Raw genomic sequence first — 27,973 nt, 5'->3', positions numbered from 1 at the left:
TTTGGAATTTTCTAATATTTGGCCTTCAGCAGCAACTCAGGAGTCATGAATTGTCGAAATGTGCATCTGGTGCATTGAAACTAATTCACATAGCTCTTCAGCTGCTTCGATTCCTATACATCCTTTGCTTTCAAATATTCGGCTTTGTGCATTCCAAATGAAGTTAAATCCAGAAATGCGCTTCGGATGTATGGAATTCTTACGTTTTTTTTTAAAACTTTTTAAAGGCATTTAATCGAGCACATCTGTCTACTGTTAAATCATCATGGGCATATATTTATGACATGTCACCACCAACTGCCGGTCATGTATACGATGGCAGTAGCAATACAACTGAATCACCAACAAAAGATATAGATTACCAGAGGGATATGACGCATCTATCTGTTTACTGGGAGGGCTTCCATGATCCGCACTCTGTGATCAAGTATTTCAACGTCCATATTGGAACATGTCCTGGTTGTAATGATGTGATGCCTGAACACACTGTTGGAATAAATACAGGTATACTTTTTATGTTCACTATTGTTGGTTCATTCACAAATGCTTACTTTACAGATAAAACAATTGTGAAATATATATCTTAGTTTTTATGCCCCACCTACGATAGTAGAGGGGCATTATGTTTTCTGGTCTGTGACTCCGTTCGTCCGTCCGTCCGTCCGTCCGTCCAGGTTAAAGTTTTTGGTCAAGGTAGTTTTTGATGAAGCTGAAGTCCAATCAACTTGAAACTTAGTACACTTGTTGCTTATGAGATGATCTTACTAATTTTTAAGCCAAATTAGACTTTTGACCCCAATTTCACGGTCCACGGAACATAGAAAATGAAAGTGGGAGTTTCAGGTTAAAGTTTTTGGTCAAGGTAGTTTTTGATGAAGCTGAAGTCCAATCAACTTGAAACTTAGTACACTTGTTGCTTATGATATGATCTTTCTAATTTTAATGCCAAATTAGATAATTACCCAATTTCACGGTCCATGGAACATGGAAAAGGATAGTGCGAGTGGGGCATCCGTGTACTTTGGACACATTCTTGTTTTTAAAAAAAATCCAAAGGATTAACTTTGATACCCGCACATCGTGTTCCCTCATTCCACTTTAAAAAGTAAAAAGAAGGTATTAAAATATTTGCTTGTGTATCGATATATCATATTACAAGTAGTGTAACCCTTTTCCTTTCCTTTTCTAGATTTTAACGTTCAAAACCTTAATCTACAAGCTGGTATCAAATACTTCACGACTGTCACTGCATGCAATACTGGAAATCTATGTACATCGGTTACAACTGATGGTGTTATTATCGATAACAGCCCACCTGTCCAAGGGGTAGTACAAGATGGTGTATATGAGCATGACATTGAATACCAGTCGACAAGGTATAATGGTCAATCAAGTACTGCATTCATAACTGATTCACAGTAGGCCATGTTCTGTATTTTATTTGCGTTTTGATCGCCAGACATTTCTTGCTTTGATAACAGATTTATTAACAGTTATATTGATATTATATCATGATTATAAAGATAAATAGTATAACGATAACAAAACAAGCAAGGAAAGTAAGTACTATACTATATGCTTTAGAACTACCGATTAAGTAAAGATGCAATAACTCCTCTATAAACTATTATAACTTCTGTTTACAAAATTGTAACACAACACATGGTTATTTGGAATAGCATTTTATTAAAGCCCGTATGGACCAGTGTTCATAACGGACGGTCTCATCTATACCGTCAAATACATACGTATATATACAGAATATAAACAGTGTCAAGGTTTCTATTAATTTGACCATTATAGTCTTAAATCAAAAGATACAGGAATGAATATCTATTAAGTTGACTCTAATTGACATGTTTTGACCAACCTGGAAATTGATGTTTGAAGAATACACATATTTCGAGTATTTTAACTAATTGTTCTTGCTATACATGTCACCACCTGTAAATATGTTATATGCAACGTAATGGTCAATTGAACAACCTTTTACAAGGTCATAATTTTCTTAATAGATATTCCCCTGTATTTATTTTATTCAATTTAATAAACATTTTGAGAATGTATAATCATAAATATAAATATATATATATATTTATATTTTTGAAACCCATCATATTGTCACAAAATTACCTTACTACGAATAGTCAACAGTTTATCGTATCATTATTTTCGTTGCAGAAATTACATAACCGCAAAATGGTTTGGATTTGTAGACTCTCAATCTGGGATAGATCACTTTGTAATTCGTGCTGGAACCTCGAAAGGATCCAGTGATGTATATCCACCAACGAGTCTGACTTCTTTTGATATGGTTTTATTGACAGCTTTGCCCAACCAGTTACCTCTTAACCATCGCATATACATTTCAATACGTGCATATAATAAAGCAGGTTCGTGTATGCAAATAATACTTGGTATATTCGTGCGTATGTCACCTCTGGAGAAACCTTCATCAAGGGTAATAACTCATATCAGTTTTGAAACACTTACTACTGGTCTTCTAAGAGCGTTTATCGTCTTATACTTTTATGAAACATGTCCAAAAAGTAGTTATACACTAACAAATCCACTTTATTAAACAATATTACCGAAACATCAAAATAATGGATTAAATTAAATTAACGATATAAAAGTTTCAATCTCCCGCAGTACTTACCTGAAATAACCCGCATCACTAACACTCTAGTACGATGAAGGACAAACAGTTCTCTAGAAGTGACATATTCCACTGATTGTGACCAAACGATACTTTATAGATTGTATGCGCCAGAGTGCTCGTTTAAAGCCACCTCCGTCATGAGCGGACCAAAATTAAAAACGTGAACGCTATATGAGAAGCGCATTCAGTGCATCAGTAATGTTATTTACTCCGTTCAATTCAATGAATACATCAGTTTATAATTTTATTTCGTCCTTATATTTTCCATGGCAAAATAAACGTTTGAACTTTAAGTGATATCCATGTTGATTCTAGACAAATCATGAATCAATTTATACCTAATGATACCAAAGTTTGTTATCGACCTCAAACTTATTAATGAAGATATTAACTACGAAATCCACTAGTTTGATATACGAAATGGAAGCACACAACCTTTCCTTTTTCAATATTTCATAATTTTTAGGTAGTATGTTGAACAGTCCCATGAGTTTCGTGAAGTAAAGAAACCATTATGATCTTCTTATTTGAGATATAAACTCAAAAATAAAAGCAGTATGTCCAGTTATATTAAAACAAAATTAGGTTCACAGAATAAAATATTGTGTATTTTTTCCCCTTATCAGCCAATTATAGCTGTTTGCTTTGATGTAAATGAATTCTAACTTTTCATCCTTGCATTTCAGGTCTTTATTCGGAATCAATATCCAATGGTTTCATAGTTGACATTTCAGCGCCTGTCATCGTCGAAAAACCTTCTTTATCGGGTCATTTGGGTACATTTTTTGATGGAACAACTGTTTTAAGATCTGCATTTAGATTTCAGTGGAATGTTGAAGACAGTCAGTCAGATATACAGAAGCAGTACATTTCATTGTCATCACACATATATGGACAATTCAATACATCTTCTATAACGGTATGTGTTCTAGTAGTGCGGTGACAGAATAGGAAAAAGTTGATTATTAAAAGACTTAATTTCACTTCATGGTATACGGCTAAAAATTGGCACAGTCCTAGAAAAATGATTTTACTTTAATTTGAGATTGGTCGTCAAAAAGTCGTATGGTGCAGTTTTTTATATTTAAGCTTTTAGTCAGCAAATTTGACTTCAAATTCACATCATTAGTGGCATGCAGTTTGGCTTTTAATTCAAAAGCTGCTCTCGAATATCTTTCTTTTTTGTTTTATTCAAACATCAGACATATTGATCTATGCATCAGGCGAAAAAGATAATCCTAAAAGCCTTTTGATGACAAATTATGAAGGTAAAAACTATTGTTTACGGGGACATTTTGTGTTTTACCTGATTCCAACATCATGCAATAAAGCGCTGATGAATGGATTATATCTTATATACTATTAAGTAATAAAACTGCCATTTTTCTTTTCATGCACACATGTTTTTATGGGGTTAGATTGTCTAAAACGATATTTTTTTAAACGTTCAAAAATCTCTGCTTTTCAATCATTTACTTAAAAAAAATTCGGATAGTTGTGTCCCGTCCATGGTTGGGCTGTATACATAGTTTTCCTGTAATATTTTGGACTAGATATTACTTGTTTCTGTTGCTGTTTTATTGTTTCGTTGAATTATTTGGGTGTCTGTTATTCTTGTTAACGTTGTGTTAGTATGGTTTTATTTATATAAGAGGCAAAATAAGTGTTTCAGTTGTTTTTTTAAGAAATAGGGATCCCACAAAATCCTCAAAAGATAACAAAACTAGAAAGTCCGTTGAAACTTTACTTTAACATTTCAAAGAAGCAAATATTCAGTTTAGTCCCTTAAATAGTGTTTATTTTATTAAATGCTGAAGTGGAAGAATAGATTAATTTTACCACTTACAGTAAATGGAGGTATTTTGACACAGTTTATTGGTGCAATGATGAAATTTACCCGAAAATTGCAGATGATTGTGACTTTCGTTCATTCATAGATGGACATTTCAAGAAATCGTAGTCACGGCTGTCAAAGGTTGTGCTATGTGTACTATTGTGTGTCTGTGGGTGTTTTCCTTTTTTTGGCCATGGCGTTGTCAGTTTATTTTCGACTTATGACTTTAATGTCTCTCTGGTATATTCTTCTCTCTTTCATATGCTTGCATCTATTGTAAAAAAAACTACAATCAAAACAAGGAATTTCATTCTCTAAAACAGAACATTTAAGTATAGGCTGTCTAATGCTAATTTGTCATACAACCACTGCAAACCTTTACTGGGAGAAAAACTGTATTCACAGGAGAAAGTTTTTTTTTTACCTCAGCAGTGCGATATAAATGTTATCCCTAGTTCAGATATCAAATTAATTATACAGACCAGACTTTAGGGCATATCGACCACGACAATCAGAAATATTCCGCAGACTACAGTCATGTGATCATGGCTAGTGTATACTGTCGATCAGAGATGGTTTTTTTTCACTTTTGTTTCGAGATATTTTGAGTTGCAAGCCTCAGGATAAGGCGTTTTTTTTTCATTACAGAGTTCTTTTGTCATTTGTCCTAGATGTGCTCAGATGTTTCAGACGTTTATATGTCCCCTATTTATAGATTGATATGGTCAAAGTGTATTTTGCAATGACAAAGTGTTTTAAAATCGATGTCCAATGATGCTAGATAAAAGCTCGCTATATGTTGTCAATAATGTTTGACCACCACTCTATTGCAATGCACAAACCATTAAATGTCCGAAGTTGACTATATTTGGCCTTTTTAACTTTTTGGGATTCGAGCGTCACTGATGAGTCTTTTGTAGACGAAACGCGCGTCTGGCGTATATACTAAATTTAGTCCTGGTATCTATGATGAGTTTATTTACAACCACTGGGTCGATGCCACTGCTGGTGGAAATTTATTAACCCGAGGGTATCACAAGCCCAGTGGTCAGCACTTTTTGTGCTGACATGAATTGTCATTGATATGGTTATATTTATAAATTTACTGTTTATAAATTTTTAAATCTTTTGAAATACTAAGGCTTTTCTACCTCAGGCATAGATTACCTTTGCTGTGTTTGGCAAAACTTTTAGGAATTTTGGTCCTCAATGCTCTTCAACTTCGTACTTTATTTGGCCTTTTTAACTTTTTTGGATTCGAGCGTCACTGATGAGTCTTTTGTAGACGAAACGCGCGTCTGGCGTATATACTAAATTTAGTCCTGGTATCTATGATGAGTTTATTCATATTCGCAATATTATTATAGGATTCGTGGCTTAAGAATTGTGTCGTGTTCTGTAAACACTATGTACCAATACTGACATTTGAGATTTGCTAAACCTTCTACCGACGAACATATGTATTCCAGCCAAGGGTAAGAACATCGTAATAACGTTCCCACATTACAAAACTCATTTAAGGTCTAAATTACTGATTAAAGTTACGTATACTTAGTGCTATGTTAAACTATCCTGCATAGAAAAAAAAATATTATCTTGCGTCACTTAGTTTGGGATTGAATAATTTTTAAACAAATAAAAGGCTATTCTATCATAAAACATATATCATAAAGTTGTTAGTTTATCTTGAAATGATTTATATTTCTATTAATACAAATTTATTTCATAGAAATCGTCATGACATTGTAAAAACTCAATTATAAGTATGTTTTGAAATACTTTTTGTTGTCTGTTTTGCATGTACCGAATTCAACGTTTATGGAAAAAAAACCTTAAGTTTTCACTTTCATTGAGGTATACTAGATGGTTATATTAATAAATACATATTTGTTCATATTTTTCTATAAATTTTGTTAAGTTTTGACGGACGTTGTTCTTATTACTTGAAAAGAATACATCATCTAAAACTGTAAACTACCCCTTTTTGTAAAGTCGCATAAGTGTGTTTGGAAATCTCATTTGATGATGGGTTTCCACTTTTTTGATGAAAAATTGAATAAGGAAGAAATTAGATTCAATCATTCTACAGTAAAAAGGGTATTTGAATTGGAGTTTAATATTCAATTTTGTTTTTCCTTGAAAACGACATATGACCTTTGAACATGATTTCTGAAAAACTGCACCATATTTCTCAAAGTACACATATTTCCGAATCTAATGATGTATGATATAGCTGTATACCATTTTTGACGATTAAAATTTCACAATTCCGACTTTGTTCACCGGCCTATATTGGGATTTTAACAATAAAAGTAGATTGCAATCAAAAAGAAACAACTGAATAAAACTCGTAAAGATTGTCGAATAGCACTACATGTTGTGAGCGCCAATTATCGAAAGCAGGTGCAGTGTTTATGCTGCTTCCTTCCATAATCCTGAATTCTAACATCCTTGCATTTTAGTACTTCATTCAGAGTCAATATCCAACTGTTTCATGGTTGACTTTTCAGTGCACGGCGGGTGATGCATACACGACAGGAGACATTGGACCTGTCAACAATACCGGTCTCGGTCCTTTTGAAGTTCATGTGATACATTCAGTTTTTGTTTGTTATCTTGATTTACGAGATTTACGAGATGTAAACATAGCAAACATTACTATGTTATTTTTATTCAAAAAAGACCAAAGTATTAGTATTTTAGTGAGCATGATGTCATACAGCTCCATAAAATTAGATGACGATTGGACATTTGTATAACCACATATTATATTTGCGAAGACATTTGTAATCTGCTTATTGTCAACTACTCTATAATTATTCTTTCATCTTTGAATGTTCGGTATGCCCTCCATCTTTTCCAAAATTATGAATATTATGTCTGATACTGTTATTCTCTGTACAATATCCGAGCCATTACTTAAAGCAGTGCTAAAGTACTGATTTTTAAAAAGTTGTATGGGCTAATATGAAATGTACATTGATAGATATATTCTTATGGATAGAATATTATAAAAAACTCTGTATCTAACACTTTTTGCATTTCATCCTTTAAACGTTAATAAATGTCATTGTACTATTTTACAGGTAGCAGGAATAATAAGAGAATATACCTTGACAGGTCTCGATTTCCCCGATGGTGGTTTATACTACATTAAATTAATTGTATGTAATGGTGCAAAGATTTGCACAGAAAGTGAATCTGATAGTATCATGGTAGATACCACACCACCAACATCTGGTTAGTACTTGCGCATACTTTGTGAAAATATGTTAAAATCTTTTTGTTCAATCCGAATATACTCAATGCCACAAAAGGTAAACACAACATGATTTCTTGCAGCTACATAACATTCTATATGAAACTTCTATGAAAAGTATATTATCTGCATTAATGTATACAAAGACTAGATAAATCTGTTTTTATCATTGAAAAAGAGAGACTCCACTCCTATATTATAGTTTATACATACCAAAAGTAAAGGGGTTGCAGACAAGTAATACAACTGAATTTGATGAAAAGTATACTGATATACATTTATATCCTTCGTCAGGCAATAACAATCTTTTTTGGTATTAAAACATCTTTTGGTTTAATCTTTTTGGGTTTAATGGTCCTTATGAAGGTAGTTAAGGACAAACACTTCGGTCGTTATCTTAAGCGTTTTTTTCTCATGTTTACAACAAAAGTGAACTCAAATGGTTTTACAACGTTTTTAATCTTCTAACTACTGCTGTCAATGATTTTGCAATTAATAAAAAAAAGGTATTTTGGCTTTCTAAACAAGGACGTACATATAAAAAAAGAAGATGTAGTATGATTGCGAATGAGACAACTATGTCCACAAAAGACCAAAATAACACAGACATTAACAACTATAGGTCACCGTACGGCCTTTAACAATGAGCAAAGCCCATACCGCATAGTAAAAAGTAAAAACACAAAAATACTGAACTCCGAGGAAAATTCAAAAAAGAAAATCCAAAATCAAAAGGCAAAATCAAAAGTCCAAACACATCAAACGAATGGATAACAACTGTCATATTCCTGACTTGGTACAGGCATTTTCTAATGTAGAAAATGGTGGATTGATAAGCTATAATAGGCCCCGATAAGACAATGTAAAACAATTCAAACGAGAAAACTAACGGCCTTTTTTAAATGCACTATCGCACTTTCATATATACATGTTAACATTTGAAATGTACTTAATATATTTTACCTTCAACATTTGAATGACAATTTAGTTATGTGTATTACTACCAAACATTACTCAACAACTGATAGTTTATTAATTTTTTTCAACTAATTGTTCTGTACAATTTTTCAGTTTTATGTAAATGAATAATACTGTATTTATCTTTTATAAAGGTATGTTCGCTGTTAGTACACATCATGCTGCAAACCTTCAACGTCATACAATTGGTTCAATGTCTTGGTCAGAATATCGCATAAATGTTGCTTTGCTTGGATTTAATGACCTCCATTCTGGCATCGACAAATATTACGTATCTGTTGGTAGTGAATTTATGGCTTTTGATTTAAACAAGGTAGACAATGAAAGAAAATATAAACTCTAAATAGAAAAGGTGTACGTACGAAGTATATTCACATTTGCACTTCTATATGACAGAGTTGCAACTTATAAGTGATAAATGCGGTCATATTTATTCTTTAAAGTAGGAGTGAAAGATACCAAAGAGACAGTCAAACTCATAGATCGAAAACTGACAACGCTAAAAAAGAAAAAGAAAAACAGACAAATAAAAGTACAAAAGACAAACATAGAAAACCAAAGACTAAGCAACACAAACCCCATCATCTCATGATCTCATGTGCTCTGGAAGGGTAATTTAATCTACATCATTTTCAATAAGTCTACATAAAGAGACAAATGAGATTAAAATATGTTTTTTATCAAAATTACAAACAGGTTGATGGCTACATAGTCTAACTTTCTCAAATAATCACTGTCGTTTTAGCTCTGTCGTGAACCAAATTAATATATCCACTACATGAAAATCAATTTTTTCATTGTTCACTACATCAAGCAACATTATAATTTACATTTTTTAAGGGACTTTCCTATTTGAATTTTCCTAGGGGTTTAGTAATTTTGTGATATTTCTTTTTACACAAAAGGTTAATTAGCCAATAATGTGTTCGTAAGATAATGATAGTTATCTTTCTTTTAACAGTGAAAACGGCATTATAAACGTGCATTATACTTCCTATGTAAACGTCACGAAAATATATGACCTACGTCAGTTATTATGAATTATCTACAATAGCTACTCTTCAGCTAAGTAATTTTGTTAACGAAACTCGAATCTGGCGTAAAAAGAATTTTGAGTCTGGTTTCTATGATGAGTTAACCCAGATAATACAACTTAACAAACTGTTATAAAATTTCAGTTATTCGGGGCATCTTTTTCAACAACTGTCATTTCGTCTATGTGTACTTCCTTCTGCCTCACGTCGATCTGTTCCTTCGTCCCATATATGGTAAATTGGTTGTCAGGCTACCTCCTCCTACAGCTTTCCCAGCTAGAACTTTTATATTATGCAAGATTTTAGTATATATTGTAAGAATGTGCAAGAATTTCAATTTATTGGAAACGAATCACAAAAGGTTGTTGAACTTTATATTTTAAATTTTATGTCTCAGTGACTGTAGAACGGTTGAACTTTTTGCTTTTCACAGAGAAGTAAAATCGGATTTATATTAAATCAGTCCAATATTTAATAAGATGAGTTGTCAACTGGATATTGCATTTGCCATGTACATTTTTGTATTATTCAATTACATTATTTACCTACTGTTAACTTGCATTCGGAAGTTTAAACAAAGAACAACAACGATAAGTTTGAAAGCCTGAAAGGAATAACAACAACAATGAAATGTCCTACATTTTGGAATAATTTAATTTTGGGTGTAACGTGTCTTCTGATTGGCTGACGTCGTTTTGTTTATCAGCCCATGGACATAATTTTGTCATGTGACCGTGACACTATCAACGTTTTTTCATGATTTACTCCGGTTTAAAATGAAAATAGAATTAAGTTATAAGAAATGACTGTAATATTTGTACTGCCTACGCGCGTTATTCAGTGTGCACCACATTTTTTATGTTATTTCTTCATAGACAGAAAAAATATTACAGTCATTCCTTAAATAAATATCAAAGACAAACTTTTGATTCAAATGTGTATGTAAAACAAACAATGCTCCAGATCAGATAACAACAATCAAAACATAACCGTTATTCTATAAAAATTACTACCCAGGTCTCTACCGTGGACCTAGACGGCTCCGGTTTCAGGTTACAATCATAGCAGGGGACGTTTACGACGCTAAATCTTTCCACGCACTAGTTTCACTCCTTTTTTTCAGTCCATGAGATTCCATCATTTTGTGTATCTTTTACTTTTATTTGTATCTTAATATCTTGTATCTTTTATATTGATTCATGAGATATAACTTCAGTCAACTACTGTTGCCTAAATTTAAATTTGTTTCAAGTACTAAACGGTGACATCTCGCCATGGTCTATAAACAGATATCAAAGAACTATAGGATACTCATCAACAAATAGAAAGTAATAAAATAGATTTAAATGATTCGAACATTATTTTTTTGCACCATATTAATCATTATAAATAAGCACTCAAAATTATATATTAATTATAGTAAAAAAGTAAATAAAAAGACTTACGTTGCTGATGTTCAATGGTTTCAGGTCCCAGGTTCGCCAATGGAATTTCATCATAACGATTCCGGTATTCGGTATTTGGATGAAGGCCCTATGCAATCCTTTGTAGTTTCCACTCAGCTAAAGAAGAATTACGACCATGTTTTTATCAGCGTTTGGGCAGTAAATAAGGTAATACATACATTTGACAATAGCACTGACATCGCTTGGTAAAAGATAAATAATGGGATTGAAGATATAATGGCACAAATAATGCTAACAACGTGAACATAACGGAATCTTTGCTCTGGTCAGTACTTTATTATTCAAAATAATTTAAAAAAAAATGATTATTGTTTTTAAATGTTTGATAATTCACGCCACAGTGAAGTCAACATTAATATTACTAAATCATTTTTTGTTGCAAATTGCTAATTTAAGAAGGGTAGATAACTGTTTTTTGATAAGATGAAGTTGTCATTATGGTTTTGTTCTATGCAAGAAAGAAAACATTTCTGACTTATTGAAATCCATTATTTAATATACAGGTTGGATTAAGAAGTTCGATGATACATTACAAGTTTCAACTTATTCCTGGGAGTTACTTAGATCTAATTAGACGCTGCACGGCTTTGACTTGCCTTGGTCATTGTATTTGTTCGCCAAAATATAAACGATGTCATCTGAACGGAGATGTATGTGCTGATGTGACCACAGGTATAGCATTACAATGTAATAGACATTACATGTTAGGTATGGCAGCAATTCTATTAAAATATTATCAAATGATTAACAGTTTTCAGCAATTGACAGTAGTATATACCATTCGTCAACCTAAAAATCAATTTGAGTCCAGAGTGAGTAGAGACATAGAGTCTAGCAAGTCTTTGTTGAATGTTTTTACAATTTGTGTTATACTATAGGCATAAGTTATATAATGAATGGTATATCTGATATCAATACTAGAATAGTTATTATTTCAATAATAAAAAAAAAAAAACACTTTAGGAAGCCTGTTGATAAAATATATATATATATAAATCATATTGTAATTATTCTTTTGAATTTATCGGTAATCCTTCTATTATAGATAACAGAAATACATTAATTGCAATATCTGATATCATTGATCTTTCTGATGACACGGATGTAGAGTTTACACCTTCGAATACCTTTCTATCGGCAAAATGGAAAATAAGTAAACAGCAAGGATTATCTCCACTTTGGTAGGCTAATTTTTAAAACTTGATATAAAGGGTACCAATAGTCTCAATTCATATATGCAAAATTATTTGGTGTGAGTTTTCTAAAATTGTTCGAGTTTCTTATATTTAGTTCTAATGTCGCATTTTGTGAAACACAGTGAATTCTAAATATATTTTGGTAGTACATAAAATTGAGAATGGAAATGGGAAATGTGCCAAAGAGACAACAACCCGACCATAGAAAAAAACAACAGCAGAAGGTCACCAACAGGTCTTCAATGTAGCGAGAAATTCCTGCACCCGGAGGCGTCCTTCAGCTGGCCCCTAAACAAATATATACTAGTTCAGTGATAATGAACGCCATACTAATTTCCAAATTGTACACAAGAAACTAAAATTAAAATAATACAAGACTAACAAAGGCCAGAGGCTCCTGACTTGGGACAGGCGCAAAAATGCGGCGGGGTTAAACATGTTTGTGAGATCTCAACCCTCCCCCTATACCTCTAGCCAATGTAGAAAAGTAAACGCATAACAATACGCCCATTAAAATTCAGTCCAAGAGATGTCCGAGTCTGATGTCAGAAGATGTAACCAAAGAAAATAAACAAAATGACAATAATACATAAATAACAACAGACTACTAGCAGTTAACTGACATGCCAGCTCCAGACTTCAATTAAACTGACTGAAAGATTATGATTTCATTATATGAACATCAGGCACAATCCTTCCCGTTAGGGGTTTAGTATCATACCATCATAACATATATGAGAAGAACATATTCCGTGTCATGCCAACAACTGGTTTTTGAATAAATGTGTTTAGTTCTGATGCAAAGACTCTATAAGTGAATCAATATTAACGCCAAAATATGCAATCTTTAATGACCTGACAACAGTATCGTAACTATATCCCTTCTTAATAAGTCTATTCAAAGGTTTTGTTTTTTGAGGTGAATACTGACACCTTTGTGCTTTATAAAGAATATTTCATAAAAAATTGGATGTGAAATACCTGAACGTATAAGAAGTCTGCATGTTGAGCTATATTTACGAATGATGTCCTTATACCGATGATAAAATTTAGTAAATGTTTTGACTAGTTTGTGATATCGAAAACCCTGGTGTAATATTTTTTCAGTAATACATAAATTTCTCTCGTTAAAATCTAAAACATTGTTACATACACGAGCGAATCGTACAAGTTGAGATATATAAACAACGTAAGATGGTGACAAGGGAACGTCACCATCTAAAAATGGATAATTAACGATAGGAAATGAAAAATCATCTCTTTTATCATAAATTTTAGTATTCAGCTTTCCGTTAGTGATATAGATATCAAGATCGAGGAAAGGACAGTGGTCATTGTTAGTATTAGCTTTATTTAAAGTAAGTTCAACAGGATAAATTTCTTTAATATACATACTGAAGTCGTCATTATTGAGAGCCAAAATATCATCCAAATATCTACAGGTATTATTAAATTTGTTTATCAGATGTTGTTTCGATGGGTCTTTGCTTATTTTTGTCATAAATTGTAACTCATAGCAATACAAAAACAGGTCCGCAATAAGTGGTGCACGGTTAGTCCCCATTGGAATTCCGATAATCTGACGATATACGGAATTCCCAAAGCGAACAAAAATGTTATTTAGTAAAAATTCAAGGGCATATATAGTATCAAAGCATGTCCAATTGACATAGTTTTTTTGTTTATTGCTACTAAAAAATGACCTAAAAGAGTTTGAACATATATATTCACATTCTGACTTTTTAAATGCCCATTTAATTAGGTGTGTGAATTTTTTCTTAATGAGAATGTGAGGCAATGTGGTATACAGGGTAGAAAAATCAAAACTTTGAACAGATTCAAAATCACCAATATAAGCATGCAATTTATCAAGTACTTCCAACGAGTTCTTGACACTCCAAAAGTAATTAATTCCACTATTTTCGAAGGCCTTATTTGAATAATTTATTATCAGATTTTTAATTGTACCAAGTGTGCTGGTAAGAAGAATAGACAATTTAGTAGTGGAACAATGGCTTGAAGACGAAATAAATCTATATTTGTAAGGTGTTTTGTGTAGCTTCGGAAGCCAGTACATAGTTGGGACTTTCATTGTATTTGGCTCTGCTTGTAAAGCGGTAGCTAAAAGTTTATGTTTGTTACAGATGTCGTTTTCTGAAAATGGAGTCAGTTGGAATGTTGGTGAATTGGTGATTTCTTTTTTCAGAACCTCAATGTTAAATTTACGTCAAACAATAATAATGTTATTAGCAGCTTTATCGGCCGGGACAAAAACAAATTTCATGGCTAGTTCTTTTAGTTTATGTTTGATACGAGAAATAGGTTTTTTGTGGTTATTGTTAATAGTAAAATGTTGAATACGTATATCAACTATCTTCATTACTGAATTAAAAAAAGAGTCCAAAGATTTTTTGTCAGCTTTTTCCCGTTTTATCCATTTCATACAGTAAGTATGGAGTGAGTCGTGAATGATATTACGACACTCATTCCAATTAATAATTGACGGGGGACGATATTTAGGTCCATTACTGAGGAATGATTTTAACTCTCGGTCTTGAACGATGTTAAGATCTCCTGTTATAACATGGGAAATGGGTCCATAAATATATTCGGAGGTACTACAATTACATGAAGTAGGTGTATTTTCACTGATATTAACATCTTTACACAGTTGACTATAATTAAACACAAATTTCCGGGTAGATTTCTTGTAAACATAACAAATAAGAGGTAGCTCAGTATTGTCAAAATATCCAGGAATTTGTTCTTTAACAGAATGGTCGTTAAATATACCGGCAATATTTACAAAATCAAAACCTTTATTGACATACTTTATTTTAATAAAATGCTTTTTATGATCTTCAGGGCGACCAATTTTGGGAAATAGTTTGGAATAACAATATGCCATAATAATTTGAACAATTTCATACTTAGGACTGCTATATGAAATTGTGTTGCAATCCTCCAAAATTTTATTTAACTTATTAACCGGTAATGAACAGAGTTTTGTTAACAGATAATGTCTTCCGTTGTTTTTTGAAATAGAAATTAGGTCCGAAATATTGGTATAATTAGTCCGAAATTTTCTTTGATTCCGATTTGTTCTACGGCCGTGAGAACGGTTTTTACGAACAGTTTTAGAAACTATATCCAAAATGTTAACGGAATCGGTTCTAGATATATTACCAATTCCCATGATATTATCATTAAGACTGAGAGGGTAGACTGTTTGTAATTTTTTAATCCAATTTAATTCAATTATTTTCCGTGATCGTACAAACTTTGAATGAGATTCACCAGGCTGCTTATTTACTACTTCTAAAGGTTGAACTGCTAAATATTTAAAAGGATGGTTGTGCTTCTTAAGGTGTTGGTAAATGATACTTTTGAATTTATTGGGTCTTTTAAAACGATACAGATGTTCTTGTGTGCGTTTAGATAAATATCGTCCAGTTTCTCCTACGTACTGAATACCACATCCCGGTTTGTTTCATGTGAGTAAATAAATAATACTGTTTGTTTTTCAAGTTATGTCAGTTTCAAAATTCAAAGAAAATGTGCGACCATTAAACGTGGACCTTACCGTATTGTTGGTGGAAAGACGGGGACATGTAAGTCATTTTTTGGCATGACACTTATCGATAGAAGGGTAACCACGATTTTTATTGTTAAAAATGTTAGCGATGGTAGTATTTTTAGATAACCGATTTTGAAGATTGAGACGTGTAGATACCCTTTGAACAATTTTAGTATTTAATATTTTTCCATTTCTAAGCTTCATAATTGTTTTTTGGTAGTGAATTATATTATAAAGGAGCAAAGACTGGCGTCCAGAATATGAACCAGCATACAATAATTTGAGTTATGTAAAATTGATAAATCTGTTCGGCTAAAAATGTCAAACGGTATCAGTATTAATTACCCGAAAAAGATAGGGTATATCAGGGTAGGACTGATAGCTGACTAAATAGTAGAATGGGGCTGAATATTGAAATACTACTTTTAGATAAATATTCCTAAAGTAATGAACTAGAGCAGTTCTCGCTCGGACACACACTCCATAATCTAGTATATTATAAGAGCATAAACCTGAAGCACGGGGAGGCACTCTACTGCCTCCACACGGCACTAAAGACAAACTCTGTAAAAAATAAAATTGAGAATGGAAATGGGGAATGTGCCAAAGAGACAACAACCCGACCATAGAAAAAAACAACAGCAGAAGGTCACCAACAGGTCTTCAATGTAGCGAGAAATTCCCGCACCCGGAGGCGTCCTTCAGCTGGCCTCTAAACAAATATATACTAGTTCAGTGATAATGAACGCCATACTAATTTCCAAATTGTACACAAGAAACTAAAATTAAAATAATACAAGACTAACAAAGGCCAGAGGCTCCTAACTTGGGACAGGCGCAAAAATGCGGCGGGGTTAAACATGTTTGTGAGATCTCAACCCTCCCCCTATACCTCTAGCCAATGTAGAAAAGTAAACGCATAACAATACGCCCATGTATAGATTATTTCTTCAGTAAAACTTCCTAACATAAAGACTTGATCTAAACGTTTTCAAAACAAATAGGTAGTTGTTGGTCCATTGGACAGTTTGTTACAACTTTTAATAGTTTAAGCATTTTGATAGACTGTTACAAAGAGAAAAAAGCATTGCCATACAAGTCACAGTTTATGGTAATTAAGGTTGACAAAAAGTAATATTTGAGATGTCAAGAGGATGTGAAATATAGTGTTCAGTCAATAAAAATTGTCTACCTTTTAATATTCATTGGAATTGTTTTATGAAGGACATAATTTGCATGTCATATTGTTGATGATGTTTGCATCTTTTCCTTTTTTTTTTCTATTTAGAATATTTAATTACTATACTACTAACTAATGGAATCACAAATGGCTTTCCAGGTATGAATGGAGCGTTGGTTTAACTACACAAGATTTACCTGAAGGTGTTATTGATGCTTCTAAGGATCCATTATGGCATCATTCCGGTCAGAACAGGGAGGCTACATACTCCTTAAAACGAGGTTTGTTTTATATAAAATAACAAATAAAAATCTAAATAAGTTATTAACTGGACCAATGTGATAACCTTTAAGTAGACATCAAATTTAAAATCTCTGAAATGTTAAAAAAACAAATTGAAGAATTTTTACTTCATCATGCCATATAATTTTACAAATTTTAATTGCAGGCCACGAGCTCACCGAGTTATTGACTTATTCTGTTTTTGTACGAGTTTGGTATAGTAGCAATACATATGCAATATTTAAATCAAACGGAGTTACTGTCCAGGCAGAAGAAATCCACGTGAATACTCAGAGAGGTGCTGCGGTAAATAATATATATTATATATCATTTGCAAATTTGAAGATTTGAACCCGCTGCAACTGTTTGCACCTGTGCTTAGTCAGGAATGTAATGTTTAGTAGTTGTCATTTATTGATGTGGTTCATAAGTGTTTCTCGTTTTTCGTGTTTGTTTTAAGATTAGACCGTTCGTTTTCCCGTTTGAATGGTTTTACACTAGTAATTTGTTTGGGCCCTTTATAAGTAAAGCCTTAATGCATCCTGTAAAAAACCTTTGTGTAGAATTTCTATATTTATCAAAAGTTTTGTTTCGATAGATATATATATGTAAAAATATATATTTATAGACCAACGTTGGGAAAATAAACACTGATGAAATAATAAATACTAACCCTGTCGCATTTTGGAAGTTCCTTACCAAAGTAGGCGTCTTTATCGTTTTAGTGTTCATCATTTCGTTTGAACTAGTATAGATTTTCTCACATGAGTTCTTTTATACGGTAGGACGAGGATCTTATCATAAAGACACTTTATAAATTGTATGAATTCGACGCGCTTTCCAGGATTTACTTTCATCTTACATCAGGAACGTCAAAAATTCAAATTAAAAAAAGCCAAAAATAATTTAATATCACATAAAGAATTATTTGACCAAAAGGGATAAAAATACAATAGCCAAATTCTTGTATCTTTAATAGGGAAAGGATTTGATTTCATTAATATAATTGTTTTCGTAAAAGTTAATGTAATTTATTTGCTTTTAGGTTGTCGAAAAGCTTCCATCATTTTGGAAAAATGACGTCGATTTCATCTTACCTGGCTCTTTATATACTGTGGTATGGAAAAATGTTTTTATGGCTAAAGTTGGAAGCGTACAAAAGTTTAATCTTTACATCAGCACTTTCAAAGGAGGTAAATTTTACCATTTCCGTTAGTATCAGACGTAGAATTTGACATGAACGATAGAACATTGTTTAACTAAAAATTGAAGAAAATGGATTAAATGTACATACGTTCGTTATAAAATCACTAAACAGCCGGAAGACCACACGTCACAATTTCATATTGAATAGTATCTGCATCATGTGCATTGCAGATGATATGTAAAAAAAAAAAAGAAATGATAAATGAAATAAGAACCAAATAGTTTTTATCATGAATGTCATTCAGATAAAGATGTTTTTTTTCCAATTCGAGATGACTGGATTGAAGACAAACGTACTAATTGGAGCGCAATAAATCAAGTCACTTGGTGTGTATTTTTTTATAAAGACTCATATGTTGGATATATATAGATGTAATAGCTTTAACATCACATATTATAATTCATTCTTCAGTTTTGAACATTATTGTAAATCAATTGATATAGCGTACAGTTATATGAATGAATATAAAGAATAAAAGGGATTGTCAAAAATGCCGCACAACACTATAAACCACTTAAACCACAAACGCTCAAATGGTGCCTACTCTAAATATATATATTTCTTGAATTTCAGGGGCTGATCTACACAAAGTAAATCTCGACATTGATTCGTCAGTTAATGCTGTCAATATAAGTCGACTAACAATGAGTCCAGGCATTGTTTATTACAGTAATGTCGTCGCATATACCTTTTCAGGCCTTCAAACGGTCGTGTCATCAGATGGAATAATGGTCGACAGTAATTCACCCATATTTGGGATTGTATATGATGGCTTAGGTTAGAATTTGTATAGATTGTTTTGGCTTTTTTGTAATAATATTTGTTTTGTTTTCCACAAAATCATGTGGTAACAAACATTGTGTATGAGTTTTAGATCATTTGAATAAGGCAAACTTAAGTTAGTGAACGGAAAATAATAGTTAAACAATTTTCCATTTGTAAATCTGTATAACTCTAGCACGCTAAAAATTACACAACCAAATTTCAAACTTGAACAGTGTTTTGTTGTGTACATAAGATTCAAAACATTTGTTTAGGCAAACTAAAGTTAGACAACTTACGTACGGACGTATAGACGAACAAGTGTAAAACATAATGCTCCCGCCGTAGTGGAGTATGCGTTTAGTTTAACCATTGTCCGTCCATACATCTATACGTCCGTATGTTCCAAGGTTGCATTTAGTTTTACCATTGTCCGTCCATACATTAATACGTCCGTATGTTCCAAAATTTGCTTCCATAAATATTGATATTAGTTTTGAAATTAACACGTTTGCATATCTTGTAGATATTAAATTACTTCTTACTTTAATATATAGGTCTCAATGATATCAAGTACCAAAATAAGTCTGACATAGCATCAGCATCATGGCACGGATTTACAGATACAGAATCGGGTATCATTAAGTATACCTGGTGTGTAGGTACAAATCGGAATGATAAGGATTGTGACATTGTACCATGGAAAACTATTGGAATGCATACATCAGTTTCAACAAGCTTACAGAATCATTTAAATAATGGTATGGAAATAATTTACTTTTGATGTTATAACACCACTAGTTGAGAAGGACAGGTTGATGCTTATCTGATTGAACTGATAAAAACTTATAAATCAAAACAGTGACTGTTCAATTTGGCATACATCATATTATGTAACACACGTTTGAACATAATTTCAACTGTTCATAAACTTTAGGTTTATAGCTTTAAAAACAAAAATTAACAACACTTTGAATGATTTCATGCGTCCATTTTTTGTAAATGTCCAAACACAACCCTCAAAGGTGAGGTATAAATGTTTTTTTTCTATTATATATCTCATAATAGCAGATTATATATCTGTGTCAACTAGTTTTCAATTTTCGGATATATATATTCATTTGGCAACTTTTCCCCGTATGTGTACAATCCTTTCTATTAACTATAACAAAAAAAAAAAAAAAAAAACGGATTAGGGCCCCTTAAAACATACATAACTTTTTTAACAACACGTGGTTCATATTGTATCTCAGGGTGTTGTGTTTGTTTTTCAAACTCACCAGTAAAATAGTCGTACATTTTGTATACAAGAAACATCAAATCAACTTTGGTGTCATCTTGACATACATTTAAATATAAAGCTACTTCTGGTATGATTAGACTAGTCCGAAGCATTCAAGAATTAACTCTCAAATAATGGCAACAGTAGTATACCGCTGTTTTAAAGTCTTACATCGAAAAAAACTACGGAAATAATTATCAAAGGTACCAGGAAACATATCAACTAATAGAGGAAAACAACGGAACAACAGGAACACTGAAGTGCAAAAAAAAAACAAAAAAAAAACGACAACATTATTTTAGCATTAATATTAGAATATGAAAACAATTCAACCGATGCGACATACTATGGAAAGCACCATCGAAAAATTTGATTGGCGTGTACCTTTAAAACAATGATTTTCTTCAATTTATCCTTTTTCATACAGTTGAAAAAAATTTGTCGTCATGATTACATTCAAACGACATTGGTAAAGTGGGCATAACGTAATCTTTTATTTATCAACATAAACAAAATTGATACGAATTTGTTTTATTTGAAGGTCAAATAATTTACAGCAAAGTTATAGCTACTGACGGAGTCGGTCATACCTCCGATACAACTCCGTCTAATGGGGTAACTGTAGATACAACACCACCCGTACCGATCATGTTTTCACATGCTGCAGATAACTTTATAACAAATCCTTCATTTGAGGAAACACATGGCTGTTTTATGGACACTGATGATATTTCAGTCAATAACCTGTGTGATAATGATAATTGTTACCAACCGTTGTCATGGAGTAAAGTTGGTTGCTTAGTAACTATTAAATCAGATGTTGACACCGCTCATGATGGACGATCTTTCATCTATTTGAAAGGAACAATGCAACAAAATATACAACAGCTTTCATCAGGAAATTTATATAAGTTATCATTTGTAACTAGTCATCCGCATATCAATACAGCTGTCATTTCTAATATAGAAGGATCCGTCAAGTTTGGCCACAAGGAATATGTATTCCACATTTTTACAAAAGAAAATCAAAGTGAAATAGTATGGCACCTTCATACATTTTACTTCACACCAAATACAAACAGTTCTGATTTGATAATAAGCAATCTCAACAGAAACATTGGTTTCCTAGTTGATAATGTAAAGGTTCAGGCCGTCGAAGTACATCCAAACAGTGCTTGTGAAACACCAGTACAGGTACATACAGTCGGTCTGCATCGCTGGTCATCTATACATGCTTCGTGGAATTTTGTGGATTTCGGAAGTCCGATAACTGAATATCTTTGGGCTATTGGTGTGTATATATAGTTATTATTGATTCTAATTAATGCATTCAAATAAATAGTAATTGCATCTAATTACACTAGAATCTAAATGACAACTAGTGATATGATATAACGTAAGAGGCAACAGTGGTTTACAGATGATCAAACTTCATTAATGAATTAAGGGGACACAACTAGAGGGAAAAACACACAGTGTAAGTCTACAGAGTAAGCGTCTACTATTTTATTTCCGAATTTTGTTTTTGCAAGCTTTTATTTTATGTTAAGGTTGATTAATTCGATCAAACCTTCCAAATTCTTGTTGTTGTAATATTTCTTTCTTTATGTTAGGAAATACAAGAGGCAATGCAGAAATGCAGCATTTTCAGAGTGTTGGTGTTAATAACTTTGGTTACAATTACAACATTACATTGGCTCATTCATCACAAGTTCATGTCACAGTAGTAGCTATCAATGCTGCTGGTTTACAAGCTAAAGCTTATTCAGCTGGAGTAGATATTGATAATACACCACCGGTCATTAACCAGGTACATGATGGAGTAGGTAAGTGCGATCAATTACACAAGTGTTTTAATAACCCCAAGTATATACTTTGGGTTGATGATAAATAATAAGTTCCATAAAAACAAAATCTTAAACTTTACATACCACTTGTCTATTTCGTGAACGATTTCGTACATTGAAAATTTTGATTGAATTCCATCAGCAAACAGTGAAAATATTCATCAAATATCATAAGCCGAAATTAGAAAATAATATAACAAAAAAAAGAACAAATATTGATAAACGCCATAAAAATGGCGAAGACTGATTTTATTTAAAACTATTAATCGCAAAATGTTTCCCAAAAAATGTAACGATAAAAAAAACCTATTTCATCAATTCTAAATGAAACAAAACACAAGCCAAAAACCCTGCAAAGAATCAAGTTATGCATGAGTGAAATACTGAGGATACTCTCGTGCACACGCAGAGTTATCGGACTAGTGTTCACTAGTTGAATTCAACACCCAAACAAGGAATCAGAGCAATTATAAATGTCAAAAATTTATTGAGCTGTGTACTTTACCTGTTATTGATCCAGCTGAAGATAAATTCCATAGAGAATTTTGATAGAAAGACAAATATAGTATGCTGAACAGAGCACTAATCAATTTTGAGCATCCATTATCTCTAGGAATCTGTTTTATTCTCCTTTTGTTTTGTTTGTTTATTAACAAAATAATGGAATTTCTTTACATGTTTTACCTTAACCAATAAGGTATCTTTAAATAAAAAATAAAAAATGTAGGACTAAAATTTCAATGCAACTTTTGTAATAAATTGTAGGTGTAGATATTGATGGACAAACATCTAACATTATATCAGCTAACTGGGATGTAATTGATCCTGAATCAGATATTGATTATTGTGAATGGTCTATAGGTAAGTATAGTATTTAGAAGAGTAGACTGAATGATGTCATTGATCAAACTGCAGGGTAGTTTTCCTTGACAGTCTTTACCGATACCATATCTTTATTCAAGTTCCTAGCAAAATACATGTAGCTTCTGAAATTTGTTCGTAGCACAGCTTAAAAGTCGGTTTCTAATTAAGCTTTATTGCCATTAATTATATCCCTGGTATCATTGATGAGTTCTTACATGAAGTTGCAAAACATGTTATCTGTATAATCTTCGTATTTCAAATGATTGACTTTGAGCGTTCTTGATGAAGGTAAATCCAGAAAAGCGCTTCGGACGAAAGAAATTATTAAACGTGTTGTTTTCATTTTTTTATTTCTTTATATGTCTAACATATGTTTGGAAGAATTCCTAAATCAACACTGATCAAGGTATATGAATTTTTGTGAATGGTTGTAATGAAATAGCACATTACATACATACAATAGACCTAATGTAGGCCGTTTATATTTTACTATGGAAGGTTTTAACAATAAATTTGTCATATACTGACCTTTTTTTTTTGACTATACACAAATGTATACAGTTTGAGTTTGAATCATTGTTCAAAGTCATCTGGTGACATCTTCGTCATTAGGTTGGCTGAACGGCTGTTTAATGTCCAGTGTCAAGTTAAACGCATATTCAAGACGAAAACATGTTAGTTAGATATTAAAAAGATCCCTGTCTATCGTAATAGAAAAAAAGAATGAAAATTGAATTTGCTATTTAATTTATGTAACTGTGTCGACAGAGTGTTAACAACTAGTGCATTGATTTTCTTCAGATAATTTAATCACTGAAAGGCACAGCAAGTACATTTACTGTCATTTAATTCATAGTTTTAGTATCAGTCATGAAATTAATATTCAGTTTTTCTTTTTTTAAATGCTTAGGTCTTCAGCCGTATGGAAACGAACTTCAACCGTTTACAAAGACAACAGACGTCAAATCTGCCTCCATTTCGTTTGTTGAGTATATCATATCACAGAAGACAGTATACACTACTGTTAGGTGCCACAATAAAGCAGGCTTATATTCTACTGCTACGTCAGATGGTGTTACAATCTCTGATATTCCTCCCTCTAGTGACCATGCTGTGATAACGATCATTCCTCAATCACTCACGGAATATAGTCCTGGTGATTATTATCAAGGAGACAAAACTTCTGTGAGGATAAAATGGTCAGGATTCGCAGACCAGTTTGGTATCATGTCTTTTGTTGTAAGTATCGCACTCAGTTAATGCAACACATTATCATAGATTGGAAAATGTAAGGGTGGTTAAAATCAAGTAGGATCCGATTAATGTATATCTTACTTCATAAAAAAAAAGATTAAACATGTATTTTATTGCTAGAGTATATATACTATAGACATTTTTGACTAAGAAAAGTTTATGTTTGAATGTTATGTATGTGTTATTTATATTCGGTGAAAAGCTCTCAAGAGTTTATAATGTTTTAATCATTATATGTGAAAGTGCTTTAGTATTGTAAGGGTGTCAAATTAGGCTTTATTTATTTTAATCTCAAAGTAGACTGGGCAATCGATATATGGTCACTCTGGGTCTTCTTCTGATATCCTTGTAAAATCCTTGTTGAAAATGAATGTTTTGGTTTTGTGTGATGGAAAAGTACGCAGTCACGTTCGGTCAGAACGGGGATGTAATATAGGATGCTTCGCGTAGAGATTGTTTTACGTTCTCTACACGTTAGGAACCCTCGCAACAACTCTAAGGGATCCGTATGTGGCCTGTTGGAATGCTAAATTTATGTTCCTATCCGCTATACCCCAATTTTCCAGTTGCAGTCCAATTTTTCCCTACTTCTTCCCGGACGGATTCGAGTAAAGACCAACCTATTGAATTTATTGTTTTTTGTTCATGTCCTTAAAATGCATGAAAAATTTGCCACTGGATTTTAAATATCCAACAATCTATCAATTTATCATTTTAAAATTTTAGAATCAGAACAAAAGTTTCTGATAGGTAAAAGTATATGTCTTTAATTCTAGTTTTGTAAACTTTTTATGAATAAGCAACAGTAATACACAATTTCAATAACCTTAATAAAATTGTAGGTACAGTTTGATGGCGAAAGTATTCATTTAAAGAACTCCATTTTGGACATCAACAAACAAGTATCTTACATGGTGATGACTGGCTTACATCTGCCCGATACCTCTTATACTGCTAGTATAGCTGCTATGAATGCTATGTATATCCGGAGTAGTAAAATTTACACAAATATTACAGTAAACACATCAACCCCTACTGTTGTTGGTAAGTATATGTGGGTGAGTGACAGGGCACTGTCTGAAAAGAAAATTAGAGAACTTCGCTAGAGATTTTGTTTTCTTTTTCTGGAGAATTTTGTTTCTTATGAACATGAAGACCGGTAGGCTTGCTCCATCAGTACCATACAGACTGTCTGTTGAAATGTCAATTTTCCAATTGCAATTAAATATAATTTAATTTTGGATGTAACGCGTCTTCTGATTGGCTGACAGTGTTTTGTTTATCAGCTCATAGACATAATTTTGTCATTTGACCGTGAATCAGAGCGATTCTTTACTAAGTATGATATTTCGTGATCAAATAAATAACTGAGTATTGCACAGTACTTATTTTGTAAGAAGCATCTTAATATCTTCCATTTTAAACTCGTTTTCAATTTACATCATGTTTTACAAGAAAACGCGCTTGACTAGAATTCTGCGCCTTAATGTTCTTTCTAATACATGAAATAATAATATAAAAAAAAAACATCATAGGATTTGTATTTTTACTACCGCTGGCTCAGTACAGCTGCCAGTGGACTAAAAGTCGAAAGCCAGTATTAAGGAATTTGCGTGATTTAAATCTAATTTTAATTTTTAATGAGAAGTTTTAAATTCATCACTTGATTACATGCATACCTGAAAACGGATATGTGGTGTATTATCAAAGTGACAATACACCTAATTTCAGGTAATCAAGAAACATGTGTTATGCTCAAGAAAATCATAGTGTGTTGTACAAAAAAAAAAGAAGACACCATATATTGTGCTTAAATATGGTAAAAAATAAAATAAAATCACGGATTAAACAAATATGTAAATAAGTAAAAACAGAGTGGGGAATGGTGTATCAACACCATCAGTGGAAACAAAAGCCTATCAGAGTAAATTGACATTCATAAAAACCATCAGTCAAAATAAGCTACACAGAAAAACTAAGGATTATCAACATAAAGCCTTCTAAAGATCGATGATTAATTTATATGCTTTGGAAAATTTCGCGGTAAATGTTTTTTTTTTATTATTATTTTTTTTTTACTTGTTTATTATTGAAAACTATTGTTTACTAATCTATATATCATATTTGTCTTTAAAACAGATGGGTGTAAACTTTCTACAGTAAAAAAGGACGATGAAATAATAATCAACTGGAGTGACTGTTTTATTAACGCTGGCAGTCTGGTATATGAAGTATCTGTTGGAACTACACAAGGTGGCGCTGATGTCATCCAGTGGCAGGAAACAAAAAACACTTTTATCAATATACTGCTTACTGAGAAACTGAAAAGTAAATCAAACCTCAATCTGTTCTTTTTGGTACGAGCTGTTGACCACAATGGGGCGTATTCTTCAATAAGTGATGATATTTCTGTGTAACAGATGCAGCTTGTATTCATCTTATGTTCAATATCTAAAATGTGATATGGTCATTCTAATAAAAAAATAATTTAGAAGGGAAAGGAAAAGGTATGATAAGTCCACGTCTTTGCACCTTAATTCTTAATCAAAAAGTATTATAAATCTACGAACCATCATATTTCAGATTGATGAATGTGGTTAAATTGGCATAAGAGCTTCAAACTTCTTACAATTAGCTCAAATATAGAAATAACTGTGAAAATAGTCGCATTTTGAGATCTCACTTTGAATATTTAGATAAAAGCAAGAGATTTATCTTAAAATGTGTTTTTACAAAACTGTTTTAAAATGTGTTTACAATATCTGTTTGGGTAAATCTCTTGTTCATGTTTATCATGTTTAGTTTGCTCAGAAAAGTGTTTTCGTCAAATACTCAAATTTCAAGATGATGGATGGCATTACAAATAACCTGCCTGCACTAAAGAAGATTCCAGATTAAAGTAACTAGTTTATTCATGCGAAAGGAATACATAAATTTTACAGACATCGAATAAGTAATATTGTTTTTGCTTTTTCAGTGGCTACATTATGGCTGTTATCATATCTTCCCCTTTGTTCTTCTTCGTTATTTATCACTTGTCTTGTTTCTGGTCAATGTTTCGTGTCAGTCATAATGATACCTGTCAATGTATCTGTTAAATATAACTTATACTGCAAAGTTATTTAAGTTTGTTGAATATCGGTAAAAAAAACCTTATCAGCACTACGCAAGCAATCGTTTTTATGATAGTTGTTATCCATTCGTTTGATGTGTTCATAGGATGATCCGGGGGCGGGGGGGGGGGGGGGGCTGGGGCCTGAGCCTCCCTTTCGTGGGAAATGTTTTGTTG

The 27,973-nt window shown here is 32.3% G+C and overlaps 1 protein-coding gene across 2 annotated transcripts in view; it reads left to right on the top strand.

Annotated features, from left to right (window-relative positions):
* LOC143046131 (uncharacterized) overlaps positions 1 to 27,723 on the top strand; it is a 47,700-nt gene extending 19,977 nt beyond the window's left edge. For both annotated transcript variants that reach the window (XM_076219132.1, XM_076219133.1), the window contains 20 exons: positions 228 to 504; positions 1,190 to 1,376; positions 2,182 to 2,393; positions 3,349 to 3,581; positions 7,583 to 7,736; positions 8,868 to 9,046; positions 11,237 to 11,380; positions 11,737 to 11,905; positions 12,279 to 12,414; positions 17,346 to 17,467; positions 17,635 to 17,774; positions 18,514 to 18,661; positions 19,249 to 19,452; positions 19,995 to 20,198; positions 21,261 to 22,010; positions 22,333 to 22,545; positions 23,332 to 23,427; positions 24,341 to 24,669; positions 25,527 to 25,728; positions 26,824 to 27,723. In XM_076219132.1, coding sequence (XP_076075247.1) covers positions 228 to 504; positions 1,190 to 1,376; positions 2,182 to 2,393; positions 3,349 to 3,581; positions 7,583 to 7,736; positions 8,868 to 9,046; positions 11,237 to 11,380; positions 11,737 to 11,905; positions 12,279 to 12,414; positions 17,346 to 17,467; positions 17,635 to 17,774; positions 18,514 to 18,661; positions 19,249 to 19,452; positions 19,995 to 20,198; positions 21,261 to 22,010; positions 22,333 to 22,545; positions 23,332 to 23,427; positions 24,341 to 24,669; positions 25,527 to 25,728; positions 26,824 to 27,101 — 4,377 coding nt within the window. In that variant the 3' untranslated portion in view covers positions 27,102 to 27,723. The remainder of the gene's footprint in view (positions 1 to 227; positions 505 to 1,189; positions 1,377 to 2,181; positions 2,394 to 3,348; positions 3,582 to 7,582; positions 7,737 to 8,867; positions 9,047 to 11,236; positions 11,381 to 11,736; positions 11,906 to 12,278; positions 12,415 to 17,345; positions 17,468 to 17,634; positions 17,775 to 18,513; positions 18,662 to 19,248; positions 19,453 to 19,994; positions 20,199 to 21,260; positions 22,011 to 22,332; positions 22,546 to 23,331; positions 23,428 to 24,340; positions 24,670 to 25,526; positions 25,729 to 26,823) is intronic.
* The last annotated feature ends 250 nt before the right edge of the window (positions 27,724 to 27,973 follow it).

Source organism: Mytilus galloprovincialis, chromosome 9 (assembly GCF_965363235.1).
Source record: "Mytilus galloprovincialis chromosome 9, xbMytGall1.hap1.1, whole genome shotgun sequence".
NCBI classification, from domain to species: Eukaryota; Metazoa; Mollusca; class Bivalvia; order Mytilida; family Mytilidae; genus Mytilus; species Mytilus galloprovincialis.
Note: the sequence above shows the minus strand (reverse complement) of the source record. Positions and strands in the feature narration are given on the sequence as shown.